This window comes from Syngnathoides biaculeatus, chromosome 22 (assembly GCF_019802595.1).
Source record: "Syngnathoides biaculeatus isolate LvHL_M chromosome 22, ASM1980259v1, whole genome shotgun sequence".
Classification (NCBI taxonomy): Eukaryota; Metazoa; Chordata; class Actinopteri; order Syngnathiformes; family Syngnathidae; genus Syngnathoides; species Syngnathoides biaculeatus.
In genome coordinates this window covers 12,784,387-12,802,543 of record NC_084661.1, presented here as the reverse complement: position 1 = coordinate 12,802,543, position 18,157 = coordinate 12,784,387, and the positions used below count along the sequence as shown (strand labels likewise).

At 45.8% G+C, this 18,157-nt stretch overlaps 1 protein-coding gene across 1 annotated transcript in view; it reads right to left on the bottom strand.

Moving 5' to 3' along the window:
• Positions 1-348: 348 nt before the first annotated feature.
• Positions 349-18,157, bottom strand: part of srcap (Snf2-related CREBBP activator protein) — a 31,475-nt gene continuing 13,666 nt past the window's right edge. Inside the window, exons 14-32 of the mRNA XM_061810251.1 lie at positions 17,962-18,131; positions 16,859-17,188; positions 16,601-16,787; positions 15,745-15,914; positions 15,257-15,438; positions 14,386-14,601; positions 13,876-14,034; positions 13,362-13,484; positions 12,435-12,752; positions 11,476-11,690; positions 10,124-10,440; positions 9,741-9,943; positions 9,487-9,656; positions 9,045-9,241; positions 8,093-8,207; positions 7,894-8,019; positions 6,679-6,855; positions 6,104-6,187; positions 349-5,342 (exon numbers count right to left, since the gene is read on the bottom strand). Coding sequence (XP_061666235.1) covers positions 1,203-5,342; positions 6,104-6,187; positions 6,679-6,855; positions 7,894-8,019; positions 8,093-8,207; positions 9,045-9,241; positions 9,487-9,656; positions 9,741-9,943; positions 10,124-10,440; positions 11,476-11,690; positions 12,435-12,752; positions 13,362-13,484; positions 13,876-14,034; positions 14,386-14,601; positions 15,257-15,438; positions 15,745-15,914; positions 16,601-16,787; positions 16,859-17,188; positions 17,962-18,131 — 7,599 coding nt within the window. The 3' untranslated portion in view covers positions 349-1,202. The remainder of the gene's footprint in view (positions 5,343-6,103; positions 6,188-6,678; positions 6,856-7,893; positions 8,020-8,092; positions 8,208-9,044; positions 9,242-9,486; positions 9,657-9,740; positions 9,944-10,123; positions 10,441-11,475; positions 11,691-12,434; positions 12,753-13,361; positions 13,485-13,875; positions 14,035-14,385; positions 14,602-15,256; positions 15,439-15,744; positions 15,915-16,600; positions 16,788-16,858; positions 17,189-17,961; positions 18,132-18,157) is intronic.

Genomic DNA, 18,157 nt, shown 5'->3' with positions numbered 1-18,157 from the left:
TTAGACGTGTTGATACAGTTTTCGTTCCCATCTGCGCGGTTACACTTTTTCCAAGCCATGCGCATTTGAAACAGTTTTTCACCCGTGGTTTTTATCAATTCCCCTGGCGCGATCTTCATCCTTTCGCTCCGAGACTTTCACCATACCGGCAAACGTGCAGACCGCTCGATAACATATGCGTACATAATTCTATAAGTTATAACTATGCTATGCTTCTCTATGAAATGTTAACATCAGAGAAAATACCGCCAAAATACTTGCCTAGACCTGCGTATTGCTAGTATGAAAGAGAATAGGAAGAAAAATGTACATCCGACCCCTTCATTATCCAAGATAGAAAACAAAAAGTCGTTTTTGGTCTTTTTATTGAATAGTAATTGTCTTAATTGTTCAAGTAAAACAATATGGAATTATTACAAGGGATTGAAGGAATGCAATAAACAAGGACAAACCAAAGAAAAAGACCATCACCAGGACCGGATGCACATCCCATCCTCAATCCCGCACCCGAAAGTAAATGAATTGCTGGTCACCCCTCTTAACGGACCGCTCCATTCAATATTCTGTCCCGGTTTATATTTTTACAGAACAAAGACGTGACAAAACAATTTGGTAGCACAAATTCATAGAATGAATTCCTTGATCATTCCAGCATTTTTTTTTAAAGGGGGGGGGGGGGGAAGAGAAGAGAGAAGCTCGACACTCCAGAATCAAGTGCTTCAACAAGGCAAGCTCAGGTCCGAACCCTTTCACGAGGCCCAAGAGGCACTGAACGCACTAGAAACACTACAGTAACTTTGCCTCGGGGGCCCACTGGAACCACATCACGTCGTTGCTGTGATGAGATGAACCGATGATGGAAGAAAAAGAAAAACGAAAGAAGTGAGATGTGCAAATAAGAACTGAGAGAAAGCAAAGAAGCTCCAGCTAGCAGGCATCTCTGCAAGACTCCTCTTCAGTCCTGAAATGATGACAGTACACCAACGTTCCACGCTTCGCCTGCGCCCGGCCGCTAAGCCTGGTTTCACGCGGATCTCTTCTACCCAGTCCGGACCCCTGAGCAACCCCCCTTTCCCCAGCCAGCTTCGTTTAAAGGAGGGGGGGGGCCCCCAAGACGCCAGGAGGTCCCCGGGCTTGTGCGGTATCCCCGAAGGCCCGGACGCGCTCTTGTGACAACACCTCACGCTCAAGGCCTCTGGCGCTCATGTCTTGTTGTGACGTTGCTGGTTCGCCGAGGACCGCGTGCTGGCTGCCGGAGACCGGGCCTGGACAGCCGCCGCTGCCGCCACACTCCTCAGTATGCGGTCTGGGGTGCCCTCCTCCCCTGAGGCACCCGCCGCCTCTTGCGTCAGCTTCTGAGACTTGGGGCCGCTCTTTCGCGGGTTCTGCTGGTTCTTGCCGCCACGCTCGGTGCTGCGGTCACGGTCGCTGCCCGAGGAGGCGGTGCGAGAGCTGTTCCTTTTCCGGTCCGTATTCTGGGAGCTGACACTGTGGGCCCGCCGGCTGCTGTCGCTGCTGCTACGACTCCGGCTACCGTGTGGCTGCCCGGTGGCCGCCGCCGTGCTGCTATTGTCAGCCTTGGCATCCGACTGCCCACCATCCGGTCGTTCTCCGTCCAGCCGTCTGCACTCCACCTGGGCTTTGCTGCTGCAGGTGCTACGGCCCCGCACCACCTCCCCGTCACACTCCTTGGTCTTTGCCACCTTTTGACTTCCAGGCTCCTTTTCCTCAGCTTTGGCCCTCTTGTATTCAGCCTCCAGCGGGGGCACGAGTGACCCCGGGAACTGCCTGGTGGAGCGAGGTACTGGGCGACTCCCCTGATTGGCCGTTACAGATTTGCCCTCACTCTTAATTTTGGTAACAGAATTGACCCGAAGAGAAGCTGGGACAGTTTTAGATTTTTGGCTCTTTTGGTCAGGAGATGGAGACGCAGCATTCCCGCCGGGTTTAGTAGCAGGGTCCTTGCGGGGTGTGTGACCGGGGGTGTCAACTCTTCCTTTCATGGCGAGAAGTTTGGCAGCTGCATTGAGCGCTGAACACCGCTTACCCAGAACTTCAGGCTCAGGGGGCTGTAGGGCCATGCGGCTAGCAAGAGCTTTCTTGTCTTGACAAGAACCTAACGATCTCCTGGTGATCCTCACAGACGACGAGTCGCTGCCAGAGTCGCCACCCGTGGAGGTGTTGGCATTGCTGTCGGAGCTCAGGGTAGGCTTCCTTCCCCGATGTTTGCTGCTAAGCTCCTGGTCTTTGTCTTGGTTCTGGTCCCGGTCTCGCAGCTGGCGAGTTAAGCGGCGCTCTTTCCCCCTGTCGTCGTTGTCCGAGTCACAGGAGGACGAAGAAGACCCGGAACCAGCTCTCCTTTGAGATGAAGTTTCAGCGAGATTCCCCTGGCTTCCGTCCGCTTCGGATTTGTCTCCTGGCACCGCATCTGAGGTGACATCCACTCGCTGCCTCTTGGTAGGATGTCGGTTCTCGTACGTCCTTTTGTGGTGAGCGTGGCGAGTGAGGGTGGACGTGGAGCAGCCAGATGAGGGCGATGAAGAGCGAGCAGAGTCTTGGCTGCTCTGACGACTGAGAGATCTCTTCTGGAGCAGAGTCTTTATCTCCTCACTGGGTTCCTTGACTTCCCTCTCAAGAGCAGAGGCAGCTTTGCCCACCTCTGCCAGTCTGTTTTCATTCTCGACAGTGTCGGCCTCAAGAGAAACCGCTACCTTTCTTCGTTTGATGTCCAGCAGCATGTTCTCTTCGGCCTGAACACTATCCACTTCCATTTTGGAGGTCTGGTCTAGATTCCTTCCAGACAAGGGAGGGCTTGATTCTGTACTAGAAGGGGTCTTTATGGATATGGACACTTTGGAAGAGGCAACAGCAGCACACGAGGTTTCTGCTTGTGAAGAGGTGTCTGCAGACATTTGAGTAGTTAGTGTTGTCGTCATTGATGTGGTTGGAACTTCTGCGTGGTCCGTGCTTATTGGTACTTGTGTGGTTGTGATGCTACTTGTGGTAGACAATGGAGTGACTTGTTCAGAGTCTCTATTGTCTGGTGAAGCAGTAGAAGTGCGTTCATTGGAGAAGTCAGTGAATGTAGAGGTTGTGACTCTGTCGCTGAGTGTCGCATCTGTGATGGTTGTTACTACCACGTGGGGAGAGAAGGTGGGAGAAGGTGTTAGCGAGAACGTGCTCCCAAGTGGCTCGGGTTTTGGCTCCTCCACAGCCGGAGGTGCTTCAAGTACACAGGCCGTGACGGTCAGTGCTGACATGGGTTCGCTGGTATTTGACGGCTCTGGGTCGGTTGGGTCTGGGTCGGTTTCTTTAGAACGAGCTTCCGCTGGGCTTGATGATGTGGCTGTATCATGGGTGGTTTCTGTAGTGTCGGGTGGTGGAGTATCAACAGCAGGAGGTTCAGCAGGAAGTACAGTGGCCGCCTCTGTGATCTCCATGGCTGATGGGATGGCAGTGTCCGGGTCTGTTGTTGGTGATGCTTCCACCGTCATCGGTGGCGGTGATGCCGGGCAAGAAGCTAGTATGGCACCAGTGGAGGGTTTGGCAGAGTCCTGCTCTGTTGATGGCTCAGATGGAGTGTCAGAAGGCCCAGAAAGCTCTGGTACTGAAGATGACAAGACAAGGCTGGCAGGGGGGGATAGACCTGTGGTGCTTTCAGGGATCAGGACAGTAGAAACCTGGTTTGATGTTTCCAACCTAGTAGTGTCTTTGTCAGAGGATGGGATGGAGACGGGATCGAGGGAGGAGACCTGAGTTTCTGGTGGGGCATCAGCTTGGGCTGTTGAAGTTAAGACTGAGGAGGGCATTTCATTAGCGTTTGTTGTCGGTAATGCAGACTCTGCTGTGTTTGAATCCATTTCTTCAGTTTTGGTAGACACAAAGTCTATATCAGTGTTCTCTGACTTTGGTAGCTCTTCATTAAACTCAAGATTGGATTCACTACATATTTCTGAAGCAGGGGTCACTTTTTTAGATTTGTGTCCGTCAAAAACAAAATCTGGGGTATTTACAGAGTCTTTGCGGGGACGACCCCGCTTACGTTTCGGGGAGAGGCTTCCATCCTCACACGGTGAGACTGTTTGCGTTTGAGGAGGAGAGACAGTGTTGTTAAGATCAGGCAACTTGGAGGGACACTTAGGGGGCCGGCCCCTCTTTCTTTTCATGGGGGTCTCAAGGGTATTAACATTGGCCTCGGTAGAAGCAGGAAAGGTTTCTTTCCCCGATGGAGAGTCTATTTTCTTGTGCTGGGTCCGTCCTCGTCCCACATTTATCTGCTCACCAAACTGAGCCGCCATGCGAGATTCTGTTTCCAACCTACGGCGGACGGGGAGATTCCTCAACACCGGCATATCTGGAGACAGATGGGGAGGTGAATATGGAGGATATGCTCTGACGGGCTGAAGGTGCACAGGTGGACTCTGTGTGGAGTCCTGGTCTTGGGAAAATTTGGTCACAGTCTCTTTCGGGCTGCTGTCAGGGACCAAAGAATCTTTCAAAAAGTCTTTATTTGTGTCCTCACTTAAGTTCTCCTCTACTGATGCCTCCTCTGAAGAAGCTCCAGCTCCACTTCCTCGCCACCTCCTCTTCCTCGGCTCTTTCTCCTCCACCACAGTGACGAGCCGACCTGGAAGCTTCCGTAGGACTTTGGCTGATGGGGAATCATCCACGAGACCCTTTAGGACTTCCCCATCAGCAGACTGACGCTTGCGAGGTGAGCGACAACTGGTGGAGGGTGGAGACATGGCGCTTTGGTCTTTAGCCTCATCATCTTTTGATTCATGGTCCATCAAACAGATGGATTCTAGCGAGGACTCTGACATCCCGATGTCCTCTTTGCCTCGCTTCGTGTTCTTGCTCTCAGAGTCGACCACACCGTGTTGCTTTCCTCCAGGAGATAACGTTGACTGTGAGGAAGGTACTGGAGTGCACTGAGACTTAATTATGACAGCCTGCTGGTCTCTGGCAGGAGACGAGGTTTTGGAACATGTGTGGGGATCCTGCTGATTGGTTATTGGAGTGTCTGTGCGAGATGGGGTACTAGAGTCTTTGGCTGCGCCGCGTCCTCTAAGTCCAGTACGGGCTCTTTCAGTTACTTCTTTATGCATTGTAGGCTCAGTTTCAGGCGAGGCCCCACGCAGACGACCACTCGTCCTTGTCGAGGTGACAACTTTCACTTTGTCTTTGTCCTTGGGCTTGCGTCCACGTCGTGCGGGAGCAGGCTGAGAAGCCTCCACAGAGACTTGAGTTGACAAAACCTCATCTTCATCAGAGGATGCGTTCAGCCTGAGACCTCCCTCCTTTGCCTGGTCCAGACCCTTTCTGGCAGCCTCCACCTGTTCCTAAACACACACAAAAATGCAACAACACCACCAAAAAATTACACACTTATTCAAGGTTGTCAAACTCAAGGTCAGTGGCCAACTATGGGATATACAGTTTGTCTTCTTGTTACTTGACTTACATATTTCTTGCTAAATGGATATTTTTTGAAGTACAAAAAATACCAAAATTTTATGTTTTAAAATACATTGGATCTGTTATTCACGGGCGAGAGGGGCTGCACGTAGTGAAAATCCGGAGCCAATTGACGCCCATAACTGCATTGAAGAATTTTTTTTTTTTTTTTAAACCCTAAAATTCTTTAATCAGCAAAGAGAAACTACCACTAAGCATTTGAAGGGTTGAGTAACTTACTCATTACAAGGAAGAACCAGTTTTTTTTTTCCAATGTCCCTTTAGGGGCTCCGTAAAATATAAATTTTAAACCCTTTTTTTTTTTTTTTTTTAAACTTCAGTGAGGATGCCTACTGTTATAACTTGAATATTTCCCTGCTACAATTTTATAGTACTTCTGATTTCAAATTCATTTTTTTTGTTGAAAAAAATATCGGCATATAATTAAATGCAGGGGCACTTGTGTATATGTAAAACCATGTTGAGGCGATTATACAATTATATACTTTTCAGACATCACAGTCCTTGTCGGAAACCATAACTACAATGTGGCCTGTGACGAAAATAAGTTTGACAGCCGTACTCCAGTTAAACGTCCTTTAGATGGGGGTTCTACGGTTCCGTACAATGATTACAGGAGACTTACCTCAGCTTGTTTCAGTTCTTCTTTGCAGACGTCTTCTAAGGAGGCTTCCAGGAAGTTCATGGCATAGCGCTCAATAGGAGTGAGCTGGCAAATGACAGAAACTTTTTGTCAGAGGGGGTGGGGGCCCTTTACAGGAAAGATTTTTTTTCCCTCTTTTTCAAATTAAATGTTTAAACATACAGTAAAAACCACATATACCTCTAAATGCCATAGGAATTTTAAAAAAGTGCTCTACTTGCTTAAAAAAAAAATTGTTAAAAATATATATATTTTTTAATTTAAAAAAATTATGCTATTTTTTAACAAAAACTGTTGTTATGAGAATTAAAGCTGTATTTGTCTGCAACTGGCTAGCAACCAGTTTAAGCTCTCGGTCAGTCAGGATAGGCTCAAGCACACCCGCGCCTCAAATGAAGAGAAGCAGTACAGAAAATGGATGGATAGAAGTTGCATTTCTCTACCCAAAAAAAGGTTACATGAGAATAAAAATATGACAGTCACTGGTTTGTAAGTCAATGGAAGGCGGGAGGACTGAAGCAAACTAATGTTACATGACAATATGCATGACAAATTACCTGCTCCACCAGAGCAGCTATTTCCTGCTCCGCCTTGGAAAGCTCCTCCACCTCTTCCTGTTCGCCTGCGTCTTCCAGCGGAATGTTCTCGTTGAACTCTGCCAACTCCGCCACCTGCTCAGCTTTGGCCTGAGAGGCGGCCACGATGTCCTCCTCGTCCTCCGCGCGACAGAGTGCCTGCAAGATGAACGGAACCTCTTAGCAAGGCGCCGATTCAGTCAACTAAGACAAGCGAGCTGCCGGCTTATGTATCGATCGAACCCAGCGGGTCTTAACCTTGTTGATTTTGGGGCCCCAACAGCCCACAGCTTATTCAAATATTTACACCATATTGGTTTAACTGATTCGACTCTGATTTGATTAGTATACCAAAATCTAAATCACTTGAGAATTTAACAACCTAAAACCTTGTGGAATACATTCCATTTTACAATGAGATTGTGATAATGAAATTTATCATACACTCAAAAAAACTTCGTGTTTTTGGTCCTTTTTTTTTCATGAGCAGAACTCAAGGCTCTAAGATTTACTATGTACACAAAAAGCATTTCTCTCCGATTGTTTGCAATTCTGTAAATCTAAAATAAATTACATACCTAGATGGTATATATGCAACACCTGCGAGGTGGATAGACAACTAAAGAATTCCATTTTATATTTTTGTTCCACGTGTGCATACTGCATGTAAACTTACACATATGAAAAGATGGAAAACATCCTCATAATTCATTAAACAAACTGAGTTAGGCTTATAGAAAAATAAATTAGGAAATTTTACCCCCACCCACCTCCAAAAAAGGAAGCACCCAAAGAAAAAAATTTAATTTAAAAAAAAATCTGTTTCAAATAAAATAAACCAAGACTGATACATAATAAAAATACAGCCTTATCTTCTGCAAATTAAGCAATTTTCAACTTTGCTGTTTCTGCACCTGTCACCCATTTTCTTTGCTTTGACCTCACCCAACTTCCACATCCGCCAGCTTTCACAAGCATTTGATGCCTACTTTCCAAATAGTGTGCAGGCTTTAGTGCTTCGTTGGATAGCATTAGCCCCCACTCTTAACAAAAGGCTTCCCCCCCACCTCATTCACACAGCTCTGTAAATACAATCAGGATACCTTTTTTGTCTTTTGGGAGGGTTTTGCCTAATAAATCGCAAACTCCGACTGCTATCGACGTGGCACTTTTGTGCCAAAGAGTCAGTAATCTGACCTGCTCCAAAATGGTGGTGCTCTGCTTGTTGGCGACTTCCTCGTCAACGGCGTGAGGCATGGACACTTCAACGGCCGCCTCCCTCTTCTCGCCATCGTTGACGTCAAAGAGCTCACGGATAGTTTGCTGAAGAGCAACAGAGGCGAGGTTGGGAAGCTATTCAGAGACGACCGTCGGCAACGTGGATCGGAACACGTACCTCCTTGAAGAAGGCAGTGGTGAAGTTTCCTCCTTCGATGGCCATATCTCCCAGCATCCTTTTCTGGTTGGCTTTCTTCAGTATGTTCTCCTCGACAGTGCGTTCGCTGATTAGCCTGAATGTGAGCACAAAGTCATAATTATCATCCACCCTTTCTCATTTGGGTCACAAGGTAAGATGAACCGATTGATCCTAGCCGATTTGGCACAAGAGGCGAGCTACACCCTGGACTGGTCGCCAGCCAATCACAAGGCACAGACTCCAACCATTCACACTAACACCTTTGGAAAATTTAGAGCGGTGATTCCGAACCACTACGTAGCTTGAGATGTGCTGTGTGAAATTATCTAGTTATAATGGATATGTCTGAAAATGATTATGTCTATCTGCCTATGCCAGTGACTCAAATTGTGACAGCATCATCATTATTTCAGTACATATTAATCAAACGCTATATCACAATTCACCTATCATGAACCCCAATTTTCATGTTACTGTATATATATTTTTTCCCATGTTGAAATAGGTTTACAATTAATTTATAGTCTTTAAAGAAGTTTCAATGTGACGCCAACGTGTGGCAGGGATATATTATGGCTTTAAAGCAAATTATTCCAATCTCTTCAATTCCATTAGTACATATTTTTTGCACATTTTATTATTGCAAAATTTGAGTGTTGTAATTGTATGTAATATAATGTTAAAATGTATGTTTTAATATATTCAAATGTTTAACAATGTGAAGGGTAATTTTGGGATTAAATTCGTTTTTTTAATGTGGTCTCTATATTGCTGATTTTCCACACGGGTACGTAAAAATTTGGATAAAAGCAAGATCACAGTATTTACAGTACTTTTTGTGACATTTTTGCAGCATGAGATATTTCTTGAAAAAAAAAAAAAAAAAGAAATGTGTTCCGGCTCAAAGGTTGGGTAACAACAGCTGGTGTACCTGTAGATGTGGACGTCTCTGGTCTGTCCAATGCGGTGGCACCGGTCCTGGGCCTGAGCGTCCATGGTGGGGTTCCAGTCGCTGTCGTAGAACACGACCGTATCGGCACCGGTCAGGTTCACCCCGACTCCTCCGCTGCGAGTTGACAAAATGAAGCAGAATATTCGGCGATCGGCATTGAAGCGCTCCATCAAAGCCTGCAAGAGAACAAAAATAGACCCCGGGGTCCCGAAGCAGACATTGGTGATGGACGTGAAGTCACTTTTGCGTAAGTCTCAATTTCTCAAGTCTTAACCAAGTCCCAAGTTTCGATCGCGAAAAATAAGCGAGGAAACAATAAATAGACAAGACTCGTGAAGTCCTGGAATTGGCAACTGAAATCTGAATCCTGCCAAGTCACGTGACTGGGGTCCCCCAACTCTTGACATTTTCCAGCACCGACCTGTCTCTGCTCCACCCGGGTGCTGCCGTCCAGGCGCAGGTAGATATGCCCGTGATAGTTGAGGAACTGCTCCAAAACGTCCAACATGCGAGTCATCTGCGTGAAGATCAGCACTCTGTGGCCACCCGTCTTCAGGTTTCGTAATAACAGGTGGAGGGTCTGCAGTTTCCCTGGAGGAAGACGGGAAAGTACAAAGTTAGGAAATTGCCATCGCAACAATGCAAAATTCGTCCCAGCGGTTCCCTGCTCCTTACCACAGTCATACTGGATTAGCCTCAGATCTGGAAACTGGGTCCTCATGTTGCACTGGATCCGGTGGAGGCTGCGGGTGAGCGGTGTGATGTGGGACGACAGCGCCGCGGAGAACACCGCCTCCTTGTGGCTCAGAGAGGGAGGGGGATGGCAGCAGTGCATGGTGATGCGCGCGGATTCCACTGGCGGGATGGCAAACGTAAACCTGACGATAAAGAGCACATTTCTTACTTTTTTTACCGGAGCCATGATCATGATATAAGATTTCAGAGCTGCGATCCGCCATTTTGTTGGATGAGAGTGAGCTTTGGAGAAGGCGTCGCTTGAGTCAAGTGGAAATAAATTGAAATGCGATTCACGATGAGAAATAATCCTAGAAACCTACCGTTCCACAATGTCAGACAGCAACATCAACCTCTCCTCGATGCTGTGGATGGCATCTCCCACATAGTGACTGTCACACCACGTGTCGTGCTTGTGTTGCCATTGTGACACTAAACAGCTGCCGTGGCCCGAACGCCCCCACTCGGTCTCGGCGGGGCGTAGGGCGGCGGGCGAGGGCCGTGGCCCGGGGAGAAACGTCAGGAAGTCCAGCACCTCTTTCCCAAACACGGGATTTGCGGCGCAGCGGTGATCGTTGACCCTGAAAATGAAGTCCAGTTTGCTGTCACGCTGCTTCTTGACGGCCTCAGCTAGCGATGGCTGACGGGTGCGAGACAGAGGAATAAAAGTCAGTCAGGAATGGACGTAGATGACCCTTTTCAGGCTTTGTTCACATTCACAACAATTTCAACATTACTTCTCTGTTAGCACTCAATAATCGTAATCAGGGATTCTCAAACTTTTTCAGTCCAGGAACCCCTTACAGGCGAAGATACGTTTCAAAAAGATTCCCTCATATGCTCAATGCCAATTAAACAACTACATATCTAAATGGAAATATATTTGACAACAAAAGTATTGTTAGAACACCCCCCCAAGAAAAAAGTTATCTATATAAAAGCGGTGACGTATTTTGTCATCATAAAATGTAAATCTTGTGAAAACAGCCACTTTTCCAAGCTAATTATTAACATATTTAAGTCTAAATTAAATGAGAGAATAAGTAATTTAAAAAAAAAATTAAAAATACAACTATTCTTGTAATCTTTTTTTACTTAAAAAGAAGCTTTTATTTCCCATTGTATTCCCGAAAAATATCCCATTTGTCCATTTGTTACTGATAGATGAACTTGTGTAATATCAGTTCTTTACAAAAATAAAAAACACATATTTATGTTAGACCTAATGGGCCTAACCTTATGGTAATAGGGGGAGTAGCTGGTTTATTTAGGTATGCACCTATTAAATGCTAATAAAACAATTTATTGCAAGCTATTTTGTGGCTCCACAAGCTACTGCTTGAGAACCATGAATCTTGCTCGTATGAGGACAAAAGCCATACCACTCTAAAATCTGCCACATGGGTTTGGATATCAGTTTAGCTTACGGCCCTGCTACCCTGAGAACGCCCGATCTCGTCAGATCTCGGAAGCTAAGTGGGTTTGGCCCTGGTTAGTACTTGGATGGATGCTGAATGCGGACGGGTTACGTCAGGAAGGGCATCCGGTGTAAAACTCCGCCAAACAAATATGCGTTCATCTAAGATGACACGCTGTGGCGACCTCTAAATGGGACAAGCCGAAAGGAAAAGAAGAAGAAGAATGTGTTTATCTGTTTGAATTTTCCTGAACTTACAATGTAAAATGGAGAGCGAGGAAGCGGTCGAGGCCTTTTCCTGGGTGGAGGGTAGGGTTTTGGAGCAGCACTGGGTTTTGGCTTTATGGCAGCAGGAGTCTGACTGGTGCTGGCAGTCGCTGCGGTAGAAGTGGTGGCAGTGGCGGTCGTCGTGCCCGTGGCGTCATGGGCTGCCGACTTGGATGGAGCGCAAGACGTTGTTGCCTCTGCTGGAGCTAAAGAGGAAAACCATTGATGTCATTATTATAACGGTAAGGCGGGAAAGAGGAATGAAGATCAGCGGCCAGGTGGGAGTAAGTCCGAAGATTCAAATCCAAAGTTATTGTCGCAAAAACCAAGCAAGTCATGTCTGTACTTGTGTTGGTTAGCTGTACTAACGCCTTCACAAATCAAGAGTTTCAAGCTTAATGCCATCAGTGAGCTAAACTGTGAAATTAACACACAGTCGCTCACCCGTCTAGTGATGGATGAAGTTGGAGTAGTTATTGTGTCTGGTCGTTAATATGGCAAACCTCGCAAGTTGTCACTTTTTTTTTTTCCTTGACTTTATCAAAAGGAATTATTGAATCCGGATATAAAAATGTTTAAAGCTACTCCACGATAATTGCTTCATGAGGTGGCCTCGGTATTCTGCATCAAAGCATACTCGTGTGTTTCTAGGTTTGTGTGCACTCCACAGAAAAATAAACTGTTAAAAAAATACACATGGCGCAGGTTCTTGAAAACACAGATTTTTTTTTTTTTTTTTTTTCAAAACACAGAAAACTTGGCACGTCATGTAGTTCAAGTCGAGCGTCGTGAATACCAAGTCAAAGTGAAGTCGAGTCTTTTATCATGTTTAGCCGAGCAAGTCTTAAATTTGGCGAGACAAGTCCGAATTAGGTCAAGTCGCGACTTGAATCCCCCACCTCTGTTCTGACCCACATGCCACATTGAGAGAGAAAAACAAGATCTCTCACCCGGCTGCTCCGTACAAGGCGGAGGAGGCTGCACTATTTTAAGGATGGGAACTGGGGGCTGAGCTTGGTTGGGGGCGGAGCTGGGAGTTCTAGGAGGGGCTAGGGTGTAGTGGGCAGTGGCAGGACCAGGGGTGCGCTGGGCGACCTGCTGTGTGGCCACGTTTCGGACAGGGGTTGCGTTTGGGTGGGAGTGGGAGGAAACCACGCGAGGGGACGGGGCCACGGCCAGGGTGGGCACAGGGCCCCTCTCCTTGCCTGCTGCGTGACGCACGACGATCTTCACCACCCCGGAGCTGCTCACTCCAGAGGAGGACGGCACTGAGGAGAAATGACATATTATATTTAGTATCTACAGGGTCACTTTGCACTAAATCAATGGTTCTCAAACAGGGGCCCATGAGCTGTATAGCTTTTGGGGGGTATCAGCCAAACTTGCTTTCGTATACAGATTAATGGGGACCAGTGCACCCAAAAAAAGATATTACTTCTCCCTTCCTTAACTTTGGGCCAATTGCACCGATTGGTCAGTAACGTATCATCACATAACTTAATTACAGGAACCATTACAGTAATTTGTCTTTTTTTTTTTTTTCAAAAACAAAAGGCATATTTATTTAACAATTAGGGATGCATTGATATCACTGTTTTTCCAGTGGACTTCAATGTTGCAAAGCATAATTTGTCAGCTTTAGTGTTGTCAGCCATTTTTACCTTTAAGTATTTCCACAAGACTGACATGCCTCCCACTCCACTTGCCCAGAAAATGGACTAAACTCTCATAAGATTACACCTGTTTTTCCCCATCATATATCATCAGCGATCATCTTTTGGCATCTGAGTGGCGCCCTTGGAAAAACCACTCCCCTCTAGTCCCTTGGCACAAAAAGTTTGAGAAACTACGCTAAACAAACGAAACAAGGCTGACACCTTCAGACGAAGAAATGGGAGGCAGCCGCTGGGCAGGGGGGGCGGCAGCCGGCTTCTGGACTTGGATAGGGCGGCTGATAAGGTGGTGCTGACCCCCGGTGGTCAGGAGGTGCATTACATTGCCTGCAACGGGCAAAATCGGTCATTTTTGATTAGCAATTAGCAAGTTGCAGGTCAGGAACCAAAAGTAGGTCGTAAAAATGACAGGGGGGTCTTGAGGTTATAATCAACAACGTTTTGAGGCTATGAACGGCATTCCAGAACTGGTTTGTGCAGTGGCCTCAGACTATGTGAACAAGCATGACGACAAGGGAAGTTCAATTACTGCTGTACTTTTTTCTCCAATTGGATGATATTGATGCCCTAAAAAAATATTTACTTTAAAATATACAAAGGTGGGTTGCAACAAAAATATACAGATCCCATGGTGACCACAGTTGAGAACCATATGACGAAAAAAATCCTCAACAAAAACAAGATTTTAACACCATTAAAAAAGAAAAAACAAACACACCTTGTACAGGGCGCGGGGGTGGGGCCTGATGCAAGGGCGCGCCGGAGAGGGTCAACTTGTTACCCTGCAGCTGGAAGGTGACCGGCTTACTGCCTTGACACGACGAGACTGGACGCCCCGCCATGGAGGCGAGCTGAGCTATGCTGACCACCTCACCAGCTTGATACAGACAAAAAAAAAAAAAAAAAAAAAAAAACAAACAACAATAACAAAAAAAAATTTAAAATGACCATTTAAACTACAGTTGTCAAATTTGTTTTCTTATGGGACACACTGGTTATGAGTTGACTTCTCAATATTTTACTGTATCTTTTCATTATTGAAGAAATGACACCGCTACAATGTTGTGAGTGTACAGCTTGTAAAACATAATATAATAACTTCAAAATACCACATAATAACTGAGTGCTGGATCTAGCCTACAGGCCTCTACTTTGACACCTGCGATTTAAATATCATTGCGCTACTTTTCCATGGCAAAATGAGCAGGAATAAAAGTGAAGGACTTACAGGGCAGCCTGGCTTGCATGTCTGGACTGAGCAGAACTCTTTGGGGCATGATGCTGCCAGGGTTGGGAGTCGGGTGAGCGGGGATGCTGGTGGTGCACGAAGCAGGGGGAGCACGCACCGTCAGTATCTGCTTGGGAGCGGTGGATCTCACAGCTGTTTGAGCAGCCGGGGGCAGGTGAAGGCGGGGAGGGGGCGTGGTCATCACTGAACACATCACTAAAGAAGAAAAAAAAAAGTGTAAACCAGAGATTTAAATTTCTTGAGAAATTGTGAGAAAATGATGAAAAGCCGCACTGAAATGCTGCAGAATTAATTAAAATGCTGAAATACAGTATTTCCTTAACTTATAAGCACGCAGCTTGATTTACTGGCATCTAAAATCAACTGTCAAATACTTAAGTAGGACACCTGGGTCAGTTTGACATAAAACTATAAATGAAGAGGTACATGTATGTAAATCTTTTTGACAGACTAGTGTACAAAATTACGTGTCCCCAGTCTCACTTGAGACATTAACACAATTAATTAGAAGTACAAAATTAATTACCACAGAGCTATAGCAGTATATTATTATTCTACATCGATAATACTACACCACTACAACAAGGTTAGCCATTAACAATTTAACTAACTTTGATTGAAAGCTAGCACTGGCCAGCCTCACCCTTCCAGCTCTACGGCTAGCCAGCCTGCACCTTAGCAAGACTGAGACGGTCTTCAGCACTGCCCCAACAGTTATGCTTGGTTTATTTTCTTATGAGGCGCAAATTGTAAATTTAGACTCAAATGCGGATCTGAATCCGCTTATTTCGAGCCTTCTACAATGAGCGGTGAAAAGAAAATGTGATGTTGCCTCATATGTAACAGATACCTTGTTGAACAGCAGGCGCAGGCCGGGGTGCAGGCGTGGGCAGGGGTGCAGGCGTAGGCGTGGGTACAGACGGGGGCGCAGGTGCCGCTGTGGCCTCTGGGCCGGAAGGTTTGGGCATCTGACTTTCAGGCGGCACCGAACAGGTAGGTTGGTTGTCGCTTTTGGGAGGGGGGTGGTGCATTCTGAAACAATCAAATCAACAAACTCCTTCAGTCAGTAGCACCATCATGTGAATTTGATAAATTTGCAGCTCTTCTCCTTAATGTTTTTTTGTGCAACTTCCAAAAGTTGTCGATACAGTGCAACTTTGAATACCACAGTTAAAAAGCATACACAAGTGGTGCAACGCTGGTCAGATAAGTTTTTGTGACCTCTGAGCTTTTAGAGCAATAGGTCACCTGATTTCAGATGGAGCCTGCTGTCTACATATTTTAGCATCCAGGAAAAAAAAAAAAAAAACACGCAATGGTAGTCATGTGATTATGTACCTGTTGACCTTCATGCGGATCGGTCGTGGTCTTGGCAGGGGTTCGGGAGATTCCATGATTTCCTGGATGAGCTGGCGGCTGACTTTGTGCTTTGGTATGAAGACATCCGCCTGGTAGCGAGTCACACGGCCTTCCAAACCAATGAGGTCAAACATAGAAAGGTCACAGCGCTGCAAATGAAAAGGAGCATAAAAAAATGCTGTAAAAAATATTCAAATGTTTCGCACACTTATTCCTAATCACGATACTGCAGCACACTCACGTGACGTGAGAGGTGTGCTGTGGGGAAAGTTCCCTTTTATCCCCACATTTTATTTTCATAAAAAAGTTACAACAAAAAAAACATTCTGTTCATCTATGCCAGCAATGTATAGTGCAAGGCAGAACAACTGCATTCCAAGTAAATTGCATACAGTACAATTAAAATGTCTATCCTCCTACTACCATTCAACAGATCAACTAAACATGCACAAATTTCACACCAAGTAGGCAAATTCTTTTTGTAAATTGAGACAAGACCACATGTCCCAGACCGCCCAGAAAGAGTAGCAATTTGCAATAGATTTTAAAATGGTTAGCTGATGGCATGCGCTCCATTTCTATTAAATTAAGCCATGACTTAATAGATATGAACCTGCGCTCCTCACTTTAACAGAGTTCCTTGTCACCAAGATGCCACAAGGGAGTGCTAAAGCAATGCTTTTATATTAGACAAGGATTTAGCCAGCACACAAAAATAGCAAAACAGGTGAGCTTTTCAGAAAATCAGAGGGTAATCTATGAGTCACGATTTTTTTCCTCATGTAAATTATTTGCCTAGGCTAAATGACGGTTGGGAGACACTAATTTTGCCCACCTTCAGAGGAAGCATCTCCATGGCGTCCAGGACCAGGGAGGCAGTACGGAAAACAATAGGCTTGGTGATGAAGGGGGACTGGATGGGTCGAGGGTCAAACAGGTTGGGATGGTTGCACACTTTTCGGAGCTGCATTAGGATGTTAATGACGGACATGAAATGCCCGCTGGCCAGAGTCTCCTTGGTCCTTAGAGCAAAGCGATGTTTGTTGGTGAGACAATACAGAGATGAAAAGGTCTCAAAATGTACTGCACTCACGAGGCCTGCGCCATGAAGTCATCATAGAGGAAGCGCTGCCTCTTCGAGAGGCGACAGCGCACCACATGCTCGTACTTCTTTGGCATCTGCTTCTCCACGTCTGCCTTGATCCTCCTGAGCAGGAAGGGCCTGAGAACCTTGTGAAGCCTCTTGACCAGGCCCTCATTGTACTCCTGGCTGCCCTCGATCATGCCCGTCAGCGGGTTGGAGAACCACTCCTTGAATTCGCGGTGGGACTGGAAGACGTGCGGCATCAGGAAGTGCATCAGAGACCACAGCTCCATCAGGCTGTTCTGCAGAGGAGTTCCTGTCAGCAGCAGACGTCGGTGGCTGTAATCCAGAAGATAACGCCAACCTTTAGATTGATTAATTCAGTATAATGGTTTATTTTAAACACAAGCTGAAGAAAGGCGGTGGAGTCAAATTTAGAGAATACAGCGTAAAATATCCCCTTCAGAAATAAACTATTTATAACACGGTCTTTTCAATAGAATGTAAAATAATGTGACGTAAAGGCCTAAAAATGCATATGCTTTTAAATAAAATCTGTCCAAGGGATAAGAACTCATAAATGCAAAAATCCTATTGGCATTACTTAAAGCTTGACAAGTGAAAAATAATTGTATATTTCTCAAATTTTCCTCATGTCTCTTGCTTAAAATATGACAGAAGAATACAGTTGTGTGCAAAAAGCCTCAAATAACTTAATCTTCAGATTCAGATCAGCATCGAAATTGAGTTTCTGGCAGTACTATTATGTCCAGATCATCTGACAGGTCATTTAAGGCAACAAGATATATTAAAGGTTTGATGTAGGCTTCATTAACAGTGTAGTTTTTTTTCCCTCTAATAGTATGAATTTCAAACTGAAAGCCAAATTATCTATTACCTTGCCACAAACTTGACATCCAATACACAATTTAAAAAGTTTGTCTCTCAATTGGGCAACAAGGAGATGAAGCAAGAGTGGTGACAATATGTCTCCTTGCTGGACACCATGAACAGGGATAATGCAATTTGAACACCACATGACACGATATGCATTTGGACGCATAAATTCCGAAATCTCTACTATTCATGCACAGTCTGACAGCTTTAATGACCTGTTGAAGTTCAGCAGACTCTGCCAGCGTTGCGACTTAAAGTTCTTGATGTTCTGCGCTTCGTCAAGAATCAGGTAGCGCCACGACTTGCGCCGGAAAGCCTGGTGATCTTGCAGCACCAGCTTATATGATGTGATGCAAACATGGAAAGCGTTGGGCTTGGTCCAACCCTGAGGAGGAGAACAGAAGTGCTTAG